At 38.9% G+C, this 20,350-nt stretch overlaps 1 protein-coding gene across 2 annotated transcripts in view; it reads right to left on the bottom strand.

Moving 5' to 3' along the window:
• Window positions 1-20,350, bottom strand: part of DNAJB6 (DnaJ heat shock protein family (Hsp40) member B6) — a 98,690-nt gene that overhangs the window by 56,097 nt on the left and 22,243 nt on the right. For both annotated transcript variants that reach the window (XM_030550105.1, XM_030550106.1), the window contains exons 2-6: window positions 14,458-14,550; window positions 12,825-12,934; window positions 9,759-9,818; window positions 8,342-8,452; window positions 159-290 (exon numbers count right to left, since the gene is read on the bottom strand). In XM_030550105.1, coding sequence (XP_030405965.1) covers window positions 159-290; window positions 8,342-8,452; window positions 9,759-9,818; window positions 12,825-12,934; window positions 14,458-14,522 — 478 coding nt within the window. In that variant the 5' untranslated portion in view covers window positions 14,523-14,550. The remainder of the gene's footprint in view (window positions 1-158; window positions 291-8,341; window positions 8,453-9,758; window positions 9,819-12,824; window positions 12,935-14,457; window positions 14,551-20,350) is intronic.

Here is a 20,350-nt window from a genome sequence, read left to right as displayed (position 1 = left end):
ACACTGTGACTATTTAAAACTAGGGGACTCTATAGGGAGATGTAACAGGCCTCAGTGTGGTATATAAAATTTAACTGCGTTGTACAGTTTACTGTTCCAGAGAAACTCCTTCTCTAGCAATATTAAGTTTGGCTTGAAGTTTGCTTTAAAATATTTACCTGTATCAAATGAAGAAAAACCACTCCCAAATGCAGGAAATCCACTAAATGCAGAGAAAAATGGCCCACCCCCTCTGTTTCTGTTCCCACGTTGACCTCGTCGGTTTCCAAATAAGTCATCGAAAGGATCTTCTACAAACAAAAAACAGATTTTAATACAGGAGGTTGATGTGATCAGTTTTATTCAGTAGTTGCTATATTTAATAAATATGAGGACTTCTAGTAAAGAAGGAAGTTTCTTGCACCTTCCTCTGAAGCATCTGGTACTGGCAGACAGAATATCTGAGCACAGAACTGATTCAATATAGCAATTCTGTGTTCCTTTGAGACCTGTAAGAGACCAATATTATCTCTCTCTCTCTCTCTCTCTCTCACACACACACACACACACACCCCCGATTCTTCTTGGTCTCCAGAACTTTAGATATTATTATTAAAGTAATGGCATGCTGAGAACAAAGTCCTGCTTCCTTAGTGCTGTGCCAGTTTGCAAGTAACTAGCAAACATCAGGGGGAACATGCAGAAATTCAGTTTTTAGCAGAGAAATGTGTTCCACATGAATTATGCTACATAAGCAAAACTTACCACTTATACAATTGCTATGTATGTTCATATATGTACACCCCCCTCCCCCCATGTTTTATACCAAATTCGTGTAGGTTAGATAGTTCAGGTCAGTTAGCATCTGGGTAATTAAGAACTTGTCTCCTCCTCACATGGCCATTAACTATAAACACTTTTCTTGACAGCACGATGAAAGCAATGACTACTTGTTTTGTTCTGAGAAGCAACAATCCGTTTGCTGTTCAACATGAGAAATGTCAAACATCTGAAGTTACTGCAAGAGAAGCCCTTCTCTCTGTGGAATACCTTGTCTGTCAAGCTGAGTTTTGGGGCTTAAACTTAATATTGTTGATGTGATCAAGTTTGATTCAACCCCTAAATATCCAACACTTCTTGTATAACTTCATTCAAGATTTATCCGAGGACCACCACCACCAGGACTTTGCTTAAGACGGGTTGAACATATTAGTGTTTCATTAAGACTGAAATGTAAAGGGTATTGGAGACAGGGAATTAAAATAGTCATAATACAACTTTAAGTGATCTGCAAATGTTTTAGTTTAAGTTAACTAGTTAGAGGGTTACATGCTTAAGAGGAAATTCAAGTAAGAGCTTTATGGGATGAAAAAAATAAGGGCTGAAGGCAGTGCTTAAATTTGTAATGAAAGGTGTTGGGGCTAAAGCATTTTTTTTTTTAAAACCCCACACACTTTTATTAACTGGTGTAACAAGCCCAGAGGTGCTGAGGCTATGAACTACCAAGTCTCAAGTTGCCAGGGCTCAGCCTATGCAAGCACTTGCATAAATTAACTTCAAAGTGGCCTTCAACCAGTGCTTAAGCTCAAAATCCTATAGCTGGATTTAAAAAGCTGGCAGGCCATTAGTTCTATTCCCTGGCACAAATGATTTTCTTTTATGCTTATAAAACACCGGTCATAGACTAATAAGTAAATATGGAATACCTATATGGAAGTTTCTATAAAGTTATACAATGTGTCCAGATAAAAAAGAAAATTCCACTAGAATAATTACAAGTATAAGAAAACTGAAGTTTGAGTTTTACATCATACTAGCATATCAGCATTTTATAGGACCACGATTTACACAGCACCATGTACCATTATGTTGTAGATCTTTAGTTCTGAACATAAGGTATTTTGGATTTCAGCATCCACTGCAGTGGAACTTTACAAGACCCTATATTACATAGCACAGGACACTAGTAATATTTACAAAATATTTTACTAATATTATGGGTTATGTACAGAAGAGTTTTAGGCAGGTTAGCCTGACCTGTGATGAAGTGTTGTTGAAAAATGTAATATTGCAAAAAATAGTCTAAAAGTGAACTGCAAGAAGTTATTTTCCAACATATGAGGTCTGTAATAGCATTTATATTTTCTTCAACTATAGAGTTTTCCAATTCTAAACCAAATCTCTGAAGTTTCAGAGAATGGAAGATACTCCCATGCAGGATAAGAGTTAAGTATATGCTTAAGTCCTATTGAAGGCAATATTTAAAGTTAAGCATGTCCCTGCTTTCTTGAACTGGGCCACTGTCATTTTCAGCCAATTCATAATAAACCACTGAACCAATTAGAATTCCAACTTCATTTTAAGTGAAGATCAGAGACCAAGAACAGGTTCCTGCCCTCTTCTCCCCCTCACTCCCCCCAATTAAAATCCAGTTCCAACCTAGGTTGGAAGACAGATTACTGAGAGCTAGTGAAATGACTACATTACAAGTAAAAAAAAATGAAGTGAAAAGAAAATGGGATTTTTAATCTCAGTTTAAACCTCTGCTTGGTTTGCTTACACCTTCTTAACATGAATGACAAAATTAACAAATGCTGAATAACTGAAGCCTTGTTGAGATCTCCAATACTTTTACCCCCATCAAATATGATGTTAAGAACTCACAAACATCTTATACCTCTCATTGGTCCTCCAACAAAACCAGAGAATACAGACGTAACTTTAAATTTGTGAGGTAAAATACAGGCATTGTTTTGTTTTTCTTCCCCAAAATGCTTTCAAGCTCCTCTTTCCCATCAAAAAAACCCAAAGGTTTGTATCAACCTCAATGTTTGTTTTTATAAAAATCCTTTGTAGGTCACCTTTAATACTATATATGCATTAGCAGATCTGAGGCTGAACTCTTGGCACAAAAATATTATTGGAATTTAATATTTCCAAGTTATTATACACCTGGAGTAGCAATTTCAAAGACTAGCATATAAGAGTCTCTCACTCCAGCGTAGTAGCCAGCAAATAAAGCCATTGCAGTTAACAGTGCTATAGCCCAATTTATTCCTGCTAGTTAGAGAATGACTCACTAGTGAGTTATGAAGGTCATTCACACATGCATACAAGTGATGTATATTATATTACTGCCCACTATTATGCTTTCTATTTATAGTCCAGTTTATCTTCAGTTACCTGGCATTAAAATAAAAACAAAAACACTCATGTCAAAGCTATACTATATATTTTTATAATCCACTTAATCACTGGCCACTTACAAGTGACCTGTGCCAGATCCACATCCTCCTTATCCCTGTCACACCACCACCACAAGCTAGGGGGAGCCTGAAGGGGAGGGACTATGGAAGTCTCCAGGCTCTTGCCATCACCACTCATGATACATGGGCTTACTCTACACTTAAATTACATCAGCAAGGCAGTGGGGGATGTGAGAGGAAACTCAGCTGACAGAGCTACACTAGTAAATCCCAAGTGTAGACACAGCTATGTTGACAGAACAATGCTTCAGATGTAATTAACACTGACCAGAAAGATGGTGTTCCAATACCAAAAGAAGAAATGCTTTCTGCCAGCATAGGCTGCACCTACACAAGGGGGCTATGCCAACATAGGCTCCACAGGATAGCTGTAGATTTACACTCCAGATGTCCCACCTCCCCCCACGTCCATGCCCGCTTCTATCGCTGCAACCCTGAAGCTGCCCAGGACCTCATTCCCCATCTTTAATGGGTAGTCCTCCACTTTCTACCCCATAGATTACATCATGTATACTTCACCACTGCCCTACTCTCACTTGATTTTAAGTGCCGCCCAAAAGACACATTACATTCTAACACAGAACAAGCACATATTTATAAAAATGGAACTTGACGTGCCTATGATCACGTTGCACATAGTATTGACTTCTCCCCCTGAATCTTAATTGTTTTCTTAGAATTGCAAGCTCAGAGACTTGTTTCCTTTGCTTTTGTACAGAGCCTAAGCATGCTTCCATAACAAATACTGATTGTTGGCTGTAATCAGCATCATGCTACTGAAATTCAACTATTTTGGATTTCAAATAGAGTTATTTAATGTATGCATACATAGCTGTGGACTGATAATTTTATCTTGCTGTCAGACAGTAGTATAGATCAGGGGAGCACCAAGTTATGTACAAGTCCATCCCCTCATATGTACAATCTAGATTTTATATCAGGGGTTGGCAACCTTTCAGCAGTGTTGTGCCAAGTCTTCATATATACACTCTAAAGCTGCGCATGCCAGTAATACATTTGAACGTTTTTTAGAAGGTCTAAGTCTATAATATATAACCAAACAACTGTTATATGTAGGGTAAACAAAGGTTTTCATAATGTTTTAGAAGATTTAAAATTAAATTAAAATGCAGATCTTATTAGTTTAGTGTGATCCTTGCCTTTGCTTTTCCTTGCTCAGTTTTCCAATGTCTGGTGGCACCTATTTAGATACCTTAAGCTGCATAAAGGCTTCTGAGTTACAAGTTGATAACCGGCTGGCAGGAAGTCAGCGGCTGGAACGCCAGATCAGCAGCTGAGGTGAGTGGAGCTGGCGGCTGATAGGGCTGAGCAGAGCCGGAAGCCTGAACCCTGTCTGGCAGGGGGCCTGCACTGGAACTCCAACTGGAAGCAAGGTGAGTAGGGCTGCGGAGGGGACCCCGGCTGGCAAGGGGACAGCAGCCAGAACCCCAGAGCAGCAGTGGGCTGAGCAGCTCAGCCTGCCGCCAATCTGGAATTTCCAGCACCGGCTCCTTGCCAGCTGGGGTCTCAGCCCGCTGCCAGCCTGGGGTTCCTTCCCCCAGCCTGCCCCACGTGCTATCAGAAATCAGCTCGTGTGCTACCTTTGGCACACGTGCCATAGGTTGCTGACCCGTTTTATACTTTTCCTAACATATTTACTGTGATAATATTAGTTGTCGTTGTCATTAAAAGTCAACTGGCTTTTGTAAGGGGAAATCATGCTTCAATCTATTAGAATTGATTGAAGGAGTCAAAAGCACGTGGACAGTGTAGTCCAGTTGATATAATGTACGTGAAATTTCAGAAAGCCTTTGACAAGATCCCTTACCAAAAGCTCTGAAGCAAAGTAAACTGTTATGGGATAAGAGGGAAGGATCTCTCATGGAACTGATTAAAAGATATTCCTACTTTTGTTTCCTAAATTATTAGTTTTCACAATGGAAAGGGGTAAATAGATGGATTCCCCAAAGACCTGTGCTGTTCAACCTATTCATAAATGATCTGGAAAAGTGGTTGAACAGTAAAGTGGCAAAACCTGCACAATACAGTTCCTCAAGATAATTATGGGCACAGCTGACTACAGAGTGTTACTAGACGATCTCACTAACCAGGGTGACTGGACAACAAAATGGCAGATGAAATTCAATGTTGATAAATGCAAAATAATGAATATTGGGGAAAAGTCCCAACTATACATACAAAATGGTGGGGTCTAAATTAGCTGTTGCTGCTCAAGGAAGAAATCAGACTGATTGTGGATAGTTCCGAGACATGGGGGAAATCTACTCAGTGTGCAGAGGTAGTCAAAAAAACCTAACATTAGGAAAGGGATAGACAGTAAGAAAAAACATACATCGTATATAAAACCATGGTATACTATATACAGTTCCAGTCACCTCATTTAAAAAAAAAATTAGAATTGGAAAAGATACACAGACGGGCAACAAAAATTAGGAATATACACAGCTTCCACACAAGAAGAGATTAAAAAACAGTAACTATTCAGCTTAGAAGAGAGGCCTGGCAGAGGTCTATAAAACCTGCAGACTTCCTTGCCAAAGGATGTTGTGAAAACCAAAAGCATAAATGGGTGCAGAAAATAAATTAGATATCTTTGTGGAGGATAGATTCATCAATGGCAATTAGCCAAGACGGTCAAGGATGCAACCACCACATTCTGGGTGTCCCTAAACCTCTGACTACCGGAAGCTGGGACCAGATGACAGGACTGGATCACTTAATTGCCTTATTTTGGCCATTCCCTCTGAAGCACCCTCTACTGGCCACTGTTAGAGAACAGGCTATTAGACTACACCAAAGTGGGTTGTGACCCCATTTTAATGAGGGAGCCAGGGCTCATGTTAGACTTGCTGGGGCCTAGGGCTGAGACCGAATCTAATCCTACTCTGACACCCTTCTCCAATATTTCATCAGATTCTTCCCCTGCCAATCTGCCACTGAGTTCTTTCTCCAGCCCCTCCACTAACTCCTCTGCCATTCCTCCACTAGATTCTTCCTCCAGATCCTCTGATCCTCCATGAGACTCCTCAGGCAGCCAACTGATGATCACTGAGTAGGAACCTAAAGAAACATGCCCACTGTAATCAGTAAATTAGCTCTTAGCTCCTTTGTCACTTACCAGTATATTATGTCAATGAAGTTGCATGTCATCTTAAAAAAAAAGATTAGGTCACCATACCTATAAACACCTTCCTCCTTTATAAGTTAGCCCCATTATCTGGCCACTTAAACAGGAAAGCAGCAACAATAAATGATTTCTATACGCTAACGAAATGGTTTAATATTTGTACTGAACGGTTATTCAATGCTTTGTTTTAGAAGCTGACCACTAAAATCAAGTGTGTAGGCATTTTTACTTCATTATTTTACTATATAGTATACTCTCAGACTGTAGGGATGCTTCAGTTTGTCACAGGATTCCTTGCACTCAGTTTATGTTTAAGTACTTGATTTCATATTCACAGCAGTTGAGAAATAACCACATCACTCAGCAGTACTCCACTTGAAAGTAACCACTTTTGCTCCTGGGTCATTTTTAATCTAAAGAGCAAATTAAAAAGATAGAGCAAGCTTCTGAATAGGAAACTAAAAATCTTCTGACTCCTTTCCCTTTCCTCATTTCTCCCCCTCCCTCATAAGCCCTTTTTTATTCCTGCAGGTCAATGGGGCTCATCTGCAAAAAAACCTGAACTTTGTTTTTTCATTATTAACGAGGAGAATCCAAGCCTCTCTTCCTCTTTAAAAACGAAGACAAAAGAACAAAAACAAAAAACCACACACAACTCCCTCCCCACTTCCTGCCTCTTTAAAACAGAAAACAAGCTCTCCCCTTTCCTAAGATTTCTTCATCTTCTCTTGTTTTGCATGGTTTTTGTATACTTGTCAAAATCTCTGGGAAATAAATGGCCTCTTCTTTCAACCTAGTTGATCTTTCATATGCTTACATAGTGTTGGCGTATATGTAAATAGATGGGCAAGGCGAGAAGGAAACATGCATGATGATTAAGATTGTGAAAAGATGTTGGTGCATATGTTACTTTATGGGAAGCTTCACTGCTCAAAACAAATTCATGGTACAAATCTCTCCCACTGCACACTCAACCTTAACAGTACATGTGTACAGTGAACATTTAGTAGACAAGCTTCCTCTGACCCACTAATGCATTTTTTCCAGATTCCTATAACAAAAGAATGATATTTGTTCCTTTCCCATTCTGGAGTTAAACATAAAAGTCACCAACTGTTTGCATTAATTCCTCTTCAGCTCCATGGAATAGCCAGGAGCCCTTTCTTGTCTCTCATGTCTTGTCTGTAAACAGGCAGAGAATTCTTCTTGCAATCTTCCAGCTGTTACTCCTTTGGTTCCTCTAGGCAGTTCCTGAAGTGAAAGGCTGAACACAGGTTGTGTTCCCCTTTTATGGATCAAAAGGGAAAAGCAGCTGCACTGGCAGAGACTGAACAACATCCCTAGCACTTCTGCGGAGATCTTTTGTATGGCTGTGGGTGCCTTCACAAGCAAACAGTTCATCGGCATGATGCTGGCAAGCAAAGTATTTTTAAACTGTTTTGCTGACAACCTAATTCTTTATTATTTTCTTTAACTCCATGGTAGCCAGAGGCTTCAGAAGCTGGTTTCACTGCACCTATTGCTTATGCTTTTATTTTTTTTTTGTGGGGCGGGGGGAGGAGAGCATTTTTTCTGACTGTCATGCAGCACCAGACTTGGGAAGAAAGTGTTTGTACGCCTTACAGACAGAGCAATCCACATTTACTAAATCACACAGAGAACAATTCTGCTTTATTAGTTCTTTTAGAAAGACCATAGCAAACTAGATATATTTTTAAACAAATCAGACCTTGAGAGAGCAAAAACTGAACGCAAAACCCTACGTGCAACAGCAAAAAACAAGGAAGGAGATAGAGGGAAAGAAAAAGAGAGAGACTTAAATTGTCCAAGAGATCATTAATAGGACCATTTCCAGTGAAAGACAAATTACACACATCTGCTATGTAGAGATCAATTTTAGCCACTACTTTGATGCTCCACCACCACTCCTCAAAGACCGCCGACTTACCAAAGAAGTCAAATGAAAAGGGGTCCCTTCCACCAAAAAACTCCCTAAAGACATCTTCTGGGTTACGGAATGTAAATCCATATTCAAACGGGCTGTCAAAATGACTTCCACCTGCAGAAAAAGAAGTTATATTTCACTTCACACTACAGAGGCATAAAATATTTGAGTTGTACATATAAGCTGTATGTGTTTCTATATTTTCTAAAATACAGAAAGCTCTGCTGTATCTAGAATTACTGTAATAAGTTTTTCAATAGCAAAGAATGACTGTCTAATTAGTAACATATGGAAACAAAGAGGTCATCTGTAGTTTATTACTAAAGTTTCGATTTCTCTGTCCACCCCCTTTCCAGATCTCTAAAGTTAGTCTACAAGTTATTTTTATCATTTATGTTCTTCTGCAGGTTTCTAGACAACATTTATTTCTCATTATACTTAAAGGTACACATTTGACTAAAAACGAAGTCTTCTTGTCTGATTTTTTTTTTTAAACTCAAAGCTCTGTTGATATTGAAGTTTGGTGCATCTTTACTCCCTGAATCAGTATAATCTTGTGATAGTTTATTTGATAATATCACTTGCCAGGTTTTGATTTAGGTCAGTGATTTTCAATCTTTCCTCATGTGCAGACCCTTCAAAAAAAATTGAATGGAGGTGTGGAGCCCTTTGGAAAATCTTAGTCTTTAGACCCCCAGGGGCCTAGGGACCATAGGTCGAAAAATCAGTGATTTATTTATATTACACAAAATCTCTGACTTACACTTGGCAAAAACAAGCTAAAACTAGATAGCTCAGTTGTTAAGACTATGCTTATGACTGTAGACTCTCCTAGCAGAATTTGGAAAGAGTTTCTCCTCTGGTTTATTATTTGACTACCTGATAATTGTCTTGTTTTTGAAAGAGACTTTTTTTAAATGAACATGACTAAGTAAAAATGAAACTTTCAGATTCTGCTTTGCAGGTGTCACATTTGTTTAAAAAGCACCTGATAACTGGAATACATTTTAGAAAAAAATGTAGTCTCGTCTTTTAGTCTTCGGCATTGTAAAAAAAATCTCATTTTAAATGTTGGGCCAAGTTAAAGTCTAACATGCTTTCCCTTACTTTGATTATACAGACTAATTCCGATAATGTGTTTAAAATGTTGTTTTGGACTACACAAGCAAATTCACTAGCTGGAACTAGTCCTATCAGAGTCACGTCAAGTTGCTACTCTATGGCATGTGATAACACAACATCACTAGTGGCTCTGTTTCTACATAATTTAATTGCATTTAAAAAAAAAAGTTTAGCCTTTATGGCTACAAACGCTTTCAGGGCATGAACTAATCTGTAACTAAAATAAGTCTGCAGAGTGGAACAGTTTGTTAAAATCATTCAGAGGATATGGAAGAAAAAACATGCCAAGTCTACATACCTCCACCTCCTCCATTTAAGCCTTCTTTTCCATATTTGTCATAGATGTCCCGTTTTTTAGCTACAAAAAAAGTTAATTACATCAGTAAACTGCATTTGGAAGCAGGAGAAATGCAGTATGTATCACTAACTTACTCCGTTGAATTTTATCACAGCAAGTTTATTTAAGCCATGTTTGTTACAGAAAATACAGGAGTACAAATATTTTGCTAAAGATAATCAAAGCGCGGGCGAAGAAAAAACTCTATGTCAATAATTTAGTTCTAGTAGCTACTAATAAGGTGTCAAGTTCACCATATTGTATCACAATTTCCACTGAGAGATGATTTAATATGCTGAAAAGTAGCTCTTTCTTGGAAGGAAGCCTATGGACGTCATGTTTGTATATTCATCAAGATAACTAAAGGCATTGCAGCAGAACTGATAAGAGACTTTGCCACTGTGATATGAGATTGTGGGAAGGCTTCTTTCAAAGAGGATTACACCATTGCTAGGTATGAATGCAGGATGGAAAAGAGAACAAGTGAAGGAGGGGCTGTTTAACACACATACACACAAAGCTGGCTGAAATTACTTGCTTGCCATGTTTGGAAGTCCATGGGTATGCACCTTCATTGTTAGTGATCTTTTCCCAGGGCAATTTTTTTTTGGGGGGTGGGGTGGGGGGGCGGCAACTAAATCAAAGTGTGCATTATAAGAGTTCAGTCTGAACTTACTGACAGAGCAGCCTGGAGAGTTCTGCCAGGAGGAACATGGGACTTATTGCTCCAGCAGTTCAGACACTATTCTGGAAGTGAAAGCAAGAGACTTGCCAGAGGATTTGACAAAACTAGACACAGTCTGATCCAACACACACAAACTTTAATGGGAGTCTAATCGGGAATTCAAGACTGTTCAGGGAAAAAGCACCACCACTTAACAGTTAACATTTTGGGACACTAACGAATTTAGTAAGAACCCCTTATCTAAAGGGATTGTGCCTATTCTACAGGCACCAGCCACCATTCATGATTCAAGTCCAAGACAAAATTATCTCTTGGATATTGAAGCTTTATGAATTCCTTCTGGCTCCAAGCACTTCACAAGTTGTACATTACCTACAACACTACCTTTCAATAAAAGTAATTTCCTGAAGAAAAATGGAGTATTTTAACAGCCTGTTAAACGACTGAAAGAGGACCAATGAAACAAGAAGCTAGGCAGCCTAGAAAAAAGCAGCAGTCAAGAGACAGGAAGTCCTGTATGTGGGCTGGCAGAACAGAAAGTTTGAGAACTTCATGTTCTTGGAACAACAGGCACAGTGTCTACAAGTCAAATATTCTTTGCATGGATAATCCTTAACAAAGCTACTCTTGCCAAAACTCATCTCTGTTCAAAATGGTAATGACGACAAAATTATTAATAAAATTATAGGAGAATTGACTGCATCTCCAACCACTCTCCGGAGTTAAATTAGACACGCTGAATCAAAGCTACAGTATCTGACATGTGGATATCAACAGTATGATTTGTACAGGCTGGTTATGAAAAATAACCAAGCTTTATAGATGCTACATTACACTGAAATAACGATCTTCGTGCAACAGGGAACAGTTGTACCAGATCAGATCAGATGTCCACTGAGTCCAATATCCTGTCCCTAACAACAATCAGAGGCAAATGTTTCACAGGAAGATGCAAGAAACCTAGAGAATGACAGTTATGGAATAAGTTGCCCACAGAGGAAGTTTCTGCCTAGCCCTTATAAATTAGACACCAGAACCCAAAACGTGAGGCTGGGAAAACAAGTCTGTAGCCTGCTAAACCAGGCCCTATTTTGAGAGGCAGACTAGACAAAGGATGGTGCTGCTCTAGCAGAACTTTAACCATAGTCACTTGTCATCTTCACTTGCAACATGGACATTTCTGGGGAGGAAGAGTTGTTACTCCTCTAATAACCTGAACATTGAAGGAGGATACGTCCATCAATGGCTATTAGCCAGGATGGGCAGGATGGTGTCCCTAGCCTCTCTCTGCCAGAAGCTGGGAATGGACAACAGGGGATGAATCACTTGATTAAAAATTACTAATAAAGAACAGAACAGGTAAACACTTAAAAAAGGTTAACAGCTCCAGTAAATTATCTGAGGGTACAGAATATAAAAGATGCACAAACCCTTTTATTTGTGGTTCAGATTAGCTGCTGACAATGTTCTGACAAAAGATGCTTCCTTATAAGTCAAGAAGTTACACTGAAGGGAAACCAAAGTGACCTCTTGCTTATAGTAGCTCATACTACACAATTTTGATGCTGACCAAATTTAAGTAAAGGTTTCCTACAAGAGGTTAATCTGTACAAAATACTAAAACTGCAACTTCTACACTAAATTTATAAAATTAACTTTATAAAGACAAGTTAGACATAAATTCACCACCCATACATTCTTTCAAGTTTCTTATTGCAACACAAACCTCTTGCCAGTGAGCCACTCCATGGATTCTTCCACATACATTACCCACTATGCTATGTGGGAAGGCTGCATAATCTATTTAGGAGATTCCCTCATGACATATCACCTCTCCCACAGAATTTTGAAAGCCACAAAGTTCTTAAAGGGGTACTTCCCTTCTGACCGTGTATCAGAAATTAAATATTATCTTTAGAGTTACTCTATTGCTGGTTTTGACTACTGAAAGGAGAGGAAGGGAGGTTTTTGGTATTCACATCCACACACGCACCCCAACCATGATCAACTCCTACATACAGTTGTAGAGGATTCATTCTTAATCACAGGTCTCTGTAGACTCAGGATTTAACATGTAGGATTAAACTGTTATATCAACTCATTCAAAATATTTCTTGTGTCTTGGAATCTCTCCTCACGTCCCAGCCACTCGGCACCAGAATGTACAACCACTCCCACTTATTTCCAAGAGCACCAAACTAAATTGCTCACCACAAAAAAAGTGCCATTTGTGGACCAATTTAAGAAAACCCCTTTAAAGCACTATGCTTCTTCAGCATTTCCACTACAACATTCCATAACTGAAGATTACCTGCTGCCAAGATCCCTTTTAAGATACGTACCATCTGACAAAACCTCATATGCTTCAGCTACTTGTTTGAATCGCATCTCAGCTTCTTCTTTATTATCTGGATTTTTATCAGGGTGCCACTTTAGAGCTAGTTTGCGGTACCTGAAATGAAAAGGGAAGATACTCTATTTCAGTAAACTGCACTCATAAGCAGACAGATATACACAAGAAATACAGGTGTCAAAATAGGAAATCATGATTCTTCTCAGTGGTTTCTGAAAAAAGTGATTAGAAACTAAGATGTGTCACTCACTCACTTGAGCATTGCTGCCAGACAGCTATTTTATAGTTGCAAGTAATGCACAAGTCTAAATTAAAAGCTGTATCTGATTTCTCTAAAAAGTTTCCTAAGTTAAATGTGTTCACCTTTTTATAGTAGATGTTCCATCCATTCAGTCAAAACATGGAAAACAAATCTCATCCGATAAAACTGGAGAGTTAATTTCCAGAGAAGATGCCTCATACTTTTTATTAAATAGAGAAGACTTCATCTTGGTTTGAGGCATTCTGAACATTTTGAAAGGAGAAGGAAATGGAGTCAGACTGATAACTTTAGCTGATCCACACAGCAGATGTTGCCACTGCTTGTGCTGTCTCAAAACCTGAGGCAAGCTTGCAGGGCAGTGTCAGTATTGATTAGGAGGGAGTACTTCTAGGTACCATATGGTTAGGATGAAGTTGTAAAGTACTCTAACAGCTCAATGTTATTCTTGCCCCATTCAGTGCTCTGTGGAAATCTTTAATAGTATTTGAAATCATTATTCCACATTTTGAAGAGGTATAATAATCTGAAGTCATTAAAAACCTAGTATAAAGGAAGTTGCATATAGCATGGTAAGCCAGTTCTCAAATGGTGGACCAGGAAGTGCTCAGTCTAGAAACAGTGACTATTCCTGAGAATTCTGCAAATTCCAGAACCTTATGGGTTTCTAGAAACGTTTTGCTCAATCTAAAAAACAAACAAGCTCCTCTCCACACATATGAATGGCTGCTTTAGGTCTTATTTGTGTTTGTTCCAATCTGATCTAGTTTGGAAGTGGCACCAGACAGTGCATGGATAGTGCATACACAGGAGTGCAGCATCAGAATGCAAAATGACTTGAGGCAGTGGGTGTTTCCAAGAAGCAAGAGGAGATTTGGTACTCGTAAACACGCAGTCTACACCAAGGGAGAGAAAAGAAAACTGATGAAATTGAAGCCAAGGAAGCATGAGGGAGCCAAGAAAGGTTCTAAGAGAATTACTTAACTCTGTAGTTTCTAATCTAGTCTAAATGAGACACAAAACTGGCATAAGTACACTAGAATGAACAGCTGATTATGATCTAATCCAGTGCATTTCATAAAACCTCTATCTGAAAGTGACCAACAAAAAGTACAGAAGTTTGTTTTTTTTAAAAAGCTTGGGATCAATTTTTAGAATGGTTAATGTGCTTTATTAGGATACAAAAGTACCTTATGAAACATTTCTCTTGATGTGTGTACATAAGATGAAAGATGATTTTCTGGAGCACTCAATAGTTTTCTGAATTACTAGTATTAATTACCAATACTTTTGATATGAAATTTGGTATTTATTTATGAGAAGGTGTGCAAGATTTGACTTGAACAAAGAAAATGGTACTTACGCCTTTTTAATGTCTTCTGGAGAGGCATGCCTATGCACTCCTAGAACCTCATAATAATCCACCATGTTTTAACAGTTGTCTTAACAGCAAGTCCTGCAATTACAAGAACCTTTTACTAAATGGGTACAGTACTACAACGGAGTAACATGACATCTCTCCCATTACATGATTTACAAACGGTAGTACAAGGAGGACTAGTCCACTCCTATGTTGATGCAATTTGGTTTTATGTTCTCCAATTCTGTCATTTAGGCAGATATCTACATTGGACTAGACAGGAAGCCAAGTCATTTCTCATTTGTGGATATGAAGTACTGATGGTACTTAAGTGGACACTAATTTTCTTGCATGCTAAAAAACCATCAAGATCTATTGCTATTGTGGTCACTTTTTACGCCATACCTCTATAGTCACAGGCCATTATGAAGTCTGGCTACCCTATATTTCCATAGCACCTTCTTCATACCAGACTACTGCTGTCATTGTAAGGCCTTGTTTATACTACCAGGGTAAGTCAAACTAAATTACACCACTCCAGCTATGTGAATAGATTAGCTGGAGCAGACATAGCTTAGGTTGACTTACTGCAGAGTCTACACTGTGCTGCATCAATGGGAGATGCTCTCCTGTCAATTTGCCTTACTCCTCCGTCTGGTGGAGTACTGGAGTTGACCAGAGTGCGCTCAACTAAAGGAACTAGACAGGTGTAATTTCTAGTAGCTATTCATAAGATCCCAAGGAAGCTTCAGAACAGTATTTTTTTATATTTTATAAAACTAAATAAGTAACTTGAGAACCAATTCAGAAAGTTAATTATCTTAAGAACGTATATATCCAAACCCAGCCATAAAGTTACTACAGACGTCATTAGTCTATAAAGCATTATTAAATTCAGTTTGCTAATCATTCATCTCTTTTATTATGAAAATTATAGCCAAGTGAAAAGGACCCACTAGTCTGACTCAAATCTAGAAGATGAATCAGCCACCTTGAAAACAAGATTAAAGTTGTTTATTGTGAGATACCCACATGAAATTTATTTTAAGATTAATATTAGATGTTTAAACAGCCAAATAGTTAGGCATCTTATGGTACGTAATTTTAGTGAACAATTTTTGACTTATTTGGTTTAGAGCAACAGTCTTCTCCAGTTTAAAAAAAAAAGGCCATGATGTTTCTGGTCACTATTAAGAGACAGAAATACAGTATTAGAGGCAGTTCATCTAAGTCCTCACTTAAGCTGAATAGTCTCTGGAGTACACGAGTCTTTCTGGAATCCTATCAGAGACTTCAGCTAGCTTTTACCTCCTTGCTTTATTCGGTAAAAGATTTTCCTTCCTTTCAGCATTAAACTACCCCTGCTTATTCCTCCACTAAGATTTCCAGTTTTCTGAACCCAATTGTTCTAGTTCTGATATTTTTTAAAGAAAAGTTTTAAATCCTGAGTAACAACTTCAATGGAACATCAAGCCAACATTTAAGAAATCATGAAATACAAAGTCACTCAAGTTAAATGGCAAAACTTCATTAACACAGCGTAAAGGTTGCTCAGTGATACCTTGTGCTCTTCCAGAAAGCAGAGTTCAGCAATACCAAAATTTCTGAAAACCGGACGACAGAATTAAGGTAAACATCCATACAATCATAACTCTGCCCTCTGAAGCTGGCAATAGCCACTGGGTATTATCTGCATGTAACAGTGAATGTCGCTGGAATGCATGTAACTGTACTGAATGGTGGAGGAGTGGGTTGAAGTAGTTTGGGGGCAACTGACAGTGATACGAGGAGATCTGGTTTTGAGTCATCCCCCAGCCAACCTGTTTGTGTTACCAAAGGAAAAAAGAGTGCTTATATACCTTGAAGTTCCAGTCTACATCATTTCAATACAGAATTGTGCAGGTTGTATCAGCAGCAGGGCACTTTGGTCTTCTTGCCATGGGTATTGTCAGTAGTGAGGTGGGATACAAGAGCAGTTTGTGGATTTAACGATAGGTGGGGAAAGTAAAACTAAGTGTTACCCTGTGCTGAAGTATGAAGGGGTTGTAAGAGGATATGAAGTGGTTGCTAAAATGTAACAGTGCAGAGTTCTGTCATGAAAGCAGGCTCAATATTTGTATAGGGCAAGCACAGGCACTGCCTATTACAGTAAAGGAGAGAAAGTATATGTGTGATGAGCATATTGGGGCATTACTCAAAGAAGACAAAGTTAAGGCTGTGTGAGTGCTTACCTTACCTCTATTTCCCGGTTTTCAGATGTTTTACTTAGCCGAACTTTATGTTCTGAAAGGTCATGAGCTATCATCAGGCAACATTAAATGTGTTAATGAAATTTTTTTTGCCATTTAATTTTCTAATTTTAAAAAAAATTAGACAAATATTTGGTGATAGGAGTTAGTGGTCATTTAGGTAGTTGTAGTTCTCATTCAGATTTGCAGCCGATATATTTTCGTGGTAATAATAAAGAGACCTAGCTTTTATATAGGGGTTTTTATCAGAAGATCTGAGAGCTTTACATCATGCCTCGGTTTCATATCTGTAAAATGGGTATAGAAGTGAAAATGATTCAGGCAAGGTCACCCAGAGGCAGAGCTAGGACTAGTCTCAGTCCAGTGGTCTTTCCACTAAGCCAGAGTGATATGCAATTCCTCAAATTACATCTACACTACATACTTTGCAGTGACACAGCTGAACCATTACATCTGTGTCACGATAAGGTCTCTCATGTAGCTGCTCTTAGCCAGCAGGAGAGAACTCTCCTGCCAGTTTAATTCAACCACCCACAACAATTGGTGACAGATATGTTAGCATAACTGATAGATGATCCTGGTACACAAACAGGGAGTGGACCTCACATACTGCAAGAAAGGCAAAATACCCTACCCCCAGTCAGATGGCAACAAATGGGTAGGGGTCACCAAAATCCTGGCCCTTGGGCGCAGGGCTCAAGACATCCTCAAGGAAGCAAGATCCCCCTTGCTCTCTACTCTGGGCTGGGACCTGGAAAAGGACAGACCATAGAGGGGTTTAGACCTAGAACTTGGAATCTTGTGAGCTTGGTGGCACAATCCATTTTTCCCATTGCTGCCTGTCCAGAGCATGATGTTTGACACACATGTAGGTGTGTAAATTTACCCACATGATTAGTTGCACTGAAGTACTGACTTGAATTACTCATGTGCTGACCATTAAGTATGTGCTTAACATTTTTAGCTGCGAGTGCTAGAAATATGTATTTATGAAAAATTTAGCGGCACAGAATGTATCACTCCACAATAAAACTACTTCAGTGTTAAGGGGTTAGGTTAGACTTTGACTACATTAAGTTTTATGAATTTTCATACACATGCCAAAACTTTTAGACACAGGAGCCTAATGTTTGACTCCTAAATTCATATTTACTACAGATAAGCTAAACAACCTCTCTAACCACTCAGTGACAAACTTGAAGGTGGCAACTTTGCAACAAAAAACTTCAAAAACAGACTCCAAAGAGAGACTGCTGAACTCAAATTAATATGTAAATTAGATACAATTAACTTAGGTTTAAACAGAGACTGGGAATGGTTGGGTCATTACACTAATTGAATCTATTTCCCTATGTTAAGTTCTCACACCTTCTATGGGTCATCTATTATGACTTCAAAGGTTATTTTTTCTCCTGATGATAGGTTCTCTCAATTAATTGGACTCTTCTAGTTGGTATGCATACTTCCACCTTTTCAAGTTCTCTGTATGTATAAATATCTCTTGTCTGTGTGTTCCATTCTATGCATCTGAAGAAGCAAGCTGCGGCCCACAAAAGTTTATGCTGAAATAAATTTGTTAGTCTCTAAGGTGCTACAAGAACTCCTGTTCTTTTTGCGGATACAGACTAACATGGCTGCTACTCTGAAACTAGTATTTTGGTAGTCAAAACTGATTTTTTTCAGTTTCTTGCCAAAAACAAAAAAAAAAGACTAGAGTTTTTTGGGTCAAGTAAAAAATGACATTTCACAACAATATGTCAAGACTGTTTAGAAAATGAAGTAAACAGTTCTGACTTTCTCTGGAAAAAAGAAAAAAGCTTTTATTTAGCTAAAATGCAAATTTGATCCTAATTTGCAAACAGCTTTTTGCCCCAAAACTGCATTTTTTGGCAAATTTACCAATAGCTGAAAAGACTTCTCAGCTCTAATATTTAAGGGCACTTTAATGACTTCGAATCACAAGTCCCACTGATTTCAGTCCGCAAAACCTGGGTGTATAACCAGGTCAAAGCCTGTCAGTTTTCTTGACTTCTGGAAATTTAAGGTATTGGAAGGTGGTAGTGTTGGCAAATATAGCACAGGCCATTTACTTAACTATTTTGAGTTTAGGTTGTTGCTGTTCTCATAGTAACTAATTAAAGAGGCCTAGGACTTACCTATGCCAAAAAGAAGAATTTTAGTGCTGAGCTTAGGATAAAAATTATACTAACAATTATAAAACTAATCAAACAAATACAAGACACTTTAGTAGCTTAACATTAAAACGCAACAAAAATAACAAAAAACCTAATAAAGAAAATCATGAATGACTCCAAGACATCCCAACCAGTATGGAAAAAGTGGAGAGGAGAATGTGTACTGGTTTACTCCTGGGAGAAATTCTACACCACTGTGTGCATGCATAATTAATAAGCCACACATTAATTATTTAAACAGAAAAAAAGCTTCTACTAGAAAGCTGCTGCAGTTCTACCTTTTGCCCATAGGGCACCATGGCGCTAGAACAGAGTAGCCTCAGCAGAAAATAACTTTGCTGGAAAGTTGCTGCAGTTTTGCCTTTTACCCACCAGAGGACACTGTGGAGATAGAACCAAGCAGCAGTTCCCCATCAGCTAGGGAAGAGAAAGAGCCCACCTTCTTCATAGTGCCAGTCAGGCCAGATCAGGAGATGGGGGCTATGGGGAGAGAGACATTGTGGGGCTGCTAGGGGGGTGTCAGGGGCTCGTAAGGGCTATTGGGGGAGGACAGACTGGGGTAGAGGCTGAATGGGAGTGGAGATGCAGGGCCACCTGGGGAGGGAGGGATGGCTGAGTGGGGGCACAGAGACAGATGAGGAGTGGGGGAGGAGTGCAGGCCCACATAGAGATGAGGGAGTGGGTGTCTGAGTGGGGTTGGAGGGACACATGTGGATGAGGTAGGACACAGAGGGACAGGCGGATGTGCCTGACTGAATGGGAGAGACTAGGGGTCAGCCAACATCTGCATGGGGGAAGCTCATCCCTCCCCACACCTGCAAAAAAACCTTCTTGTTGGGAATGGGTGGGAAACGTATGGAACAAGTTCACACCCAGACTCCTTCCCAGCAATTACTTCCCTCTCCCTCAGCTCCTCTGTTATCCCTGACTTCCCCAAGCCTTTGCACTGCTTCTGAGCGGCATGGGAAATACAGGTCTGTATTACAGTTTAAATGAATTCAAGGGTTCTGTATTAATATGCCCAGTAAGGAATCTATTTGTCAAAAAACATTTCCTGAATCTTTTTTATCATCTGTATTGTTAGATACACTTGGCTGACAGGATTTTGCAATAAATGACCAAAAATAATTGAAACTGATGTGATTATATTGTGTTATTTTGAAAAATAAAATATACAGAATTTTAAGATAGTGTGCAGAATCCCCCCAGGACTAACCTGTACCACAATTACTTATGCCCTACATGAGTAAAATATACTTTCAGCCTCCTTTATTATGAACAGTGGCCAAAGGTTACTTGCTTGTAATAAGAGTCCAGATGTGACTATGTCTAACAAGATGTGAATTTACTTGGAAGTCCTTGTTGCTCATAAATCACTAGTATGTTACACAATTTGATTCAAATAGAACCAGTGTAGAAAAAAAGTGTCTTGGCATAGTTCTCTAGTACAGG

This window comes from Gopherus evgoodei, chromosome 2, assembly GCF_007399415.2.
Source record: "Gopherus evgoodei ecotype Sinaloan lineage chromosome 2, rGopEvg1_v1.p, whole genome shotgun sequence".
Taxonomy (NCBI): domain Eukaryota; kingdom Metazoa; phylum Chordata; order Testudines; family Testudinidae; genus Gopherus; species Gopherus evgoodei.
Note: the sequence above shows the minus strand (reverse complement) of the source record. Positions and strands in the feature narration are given on the sequence as shown.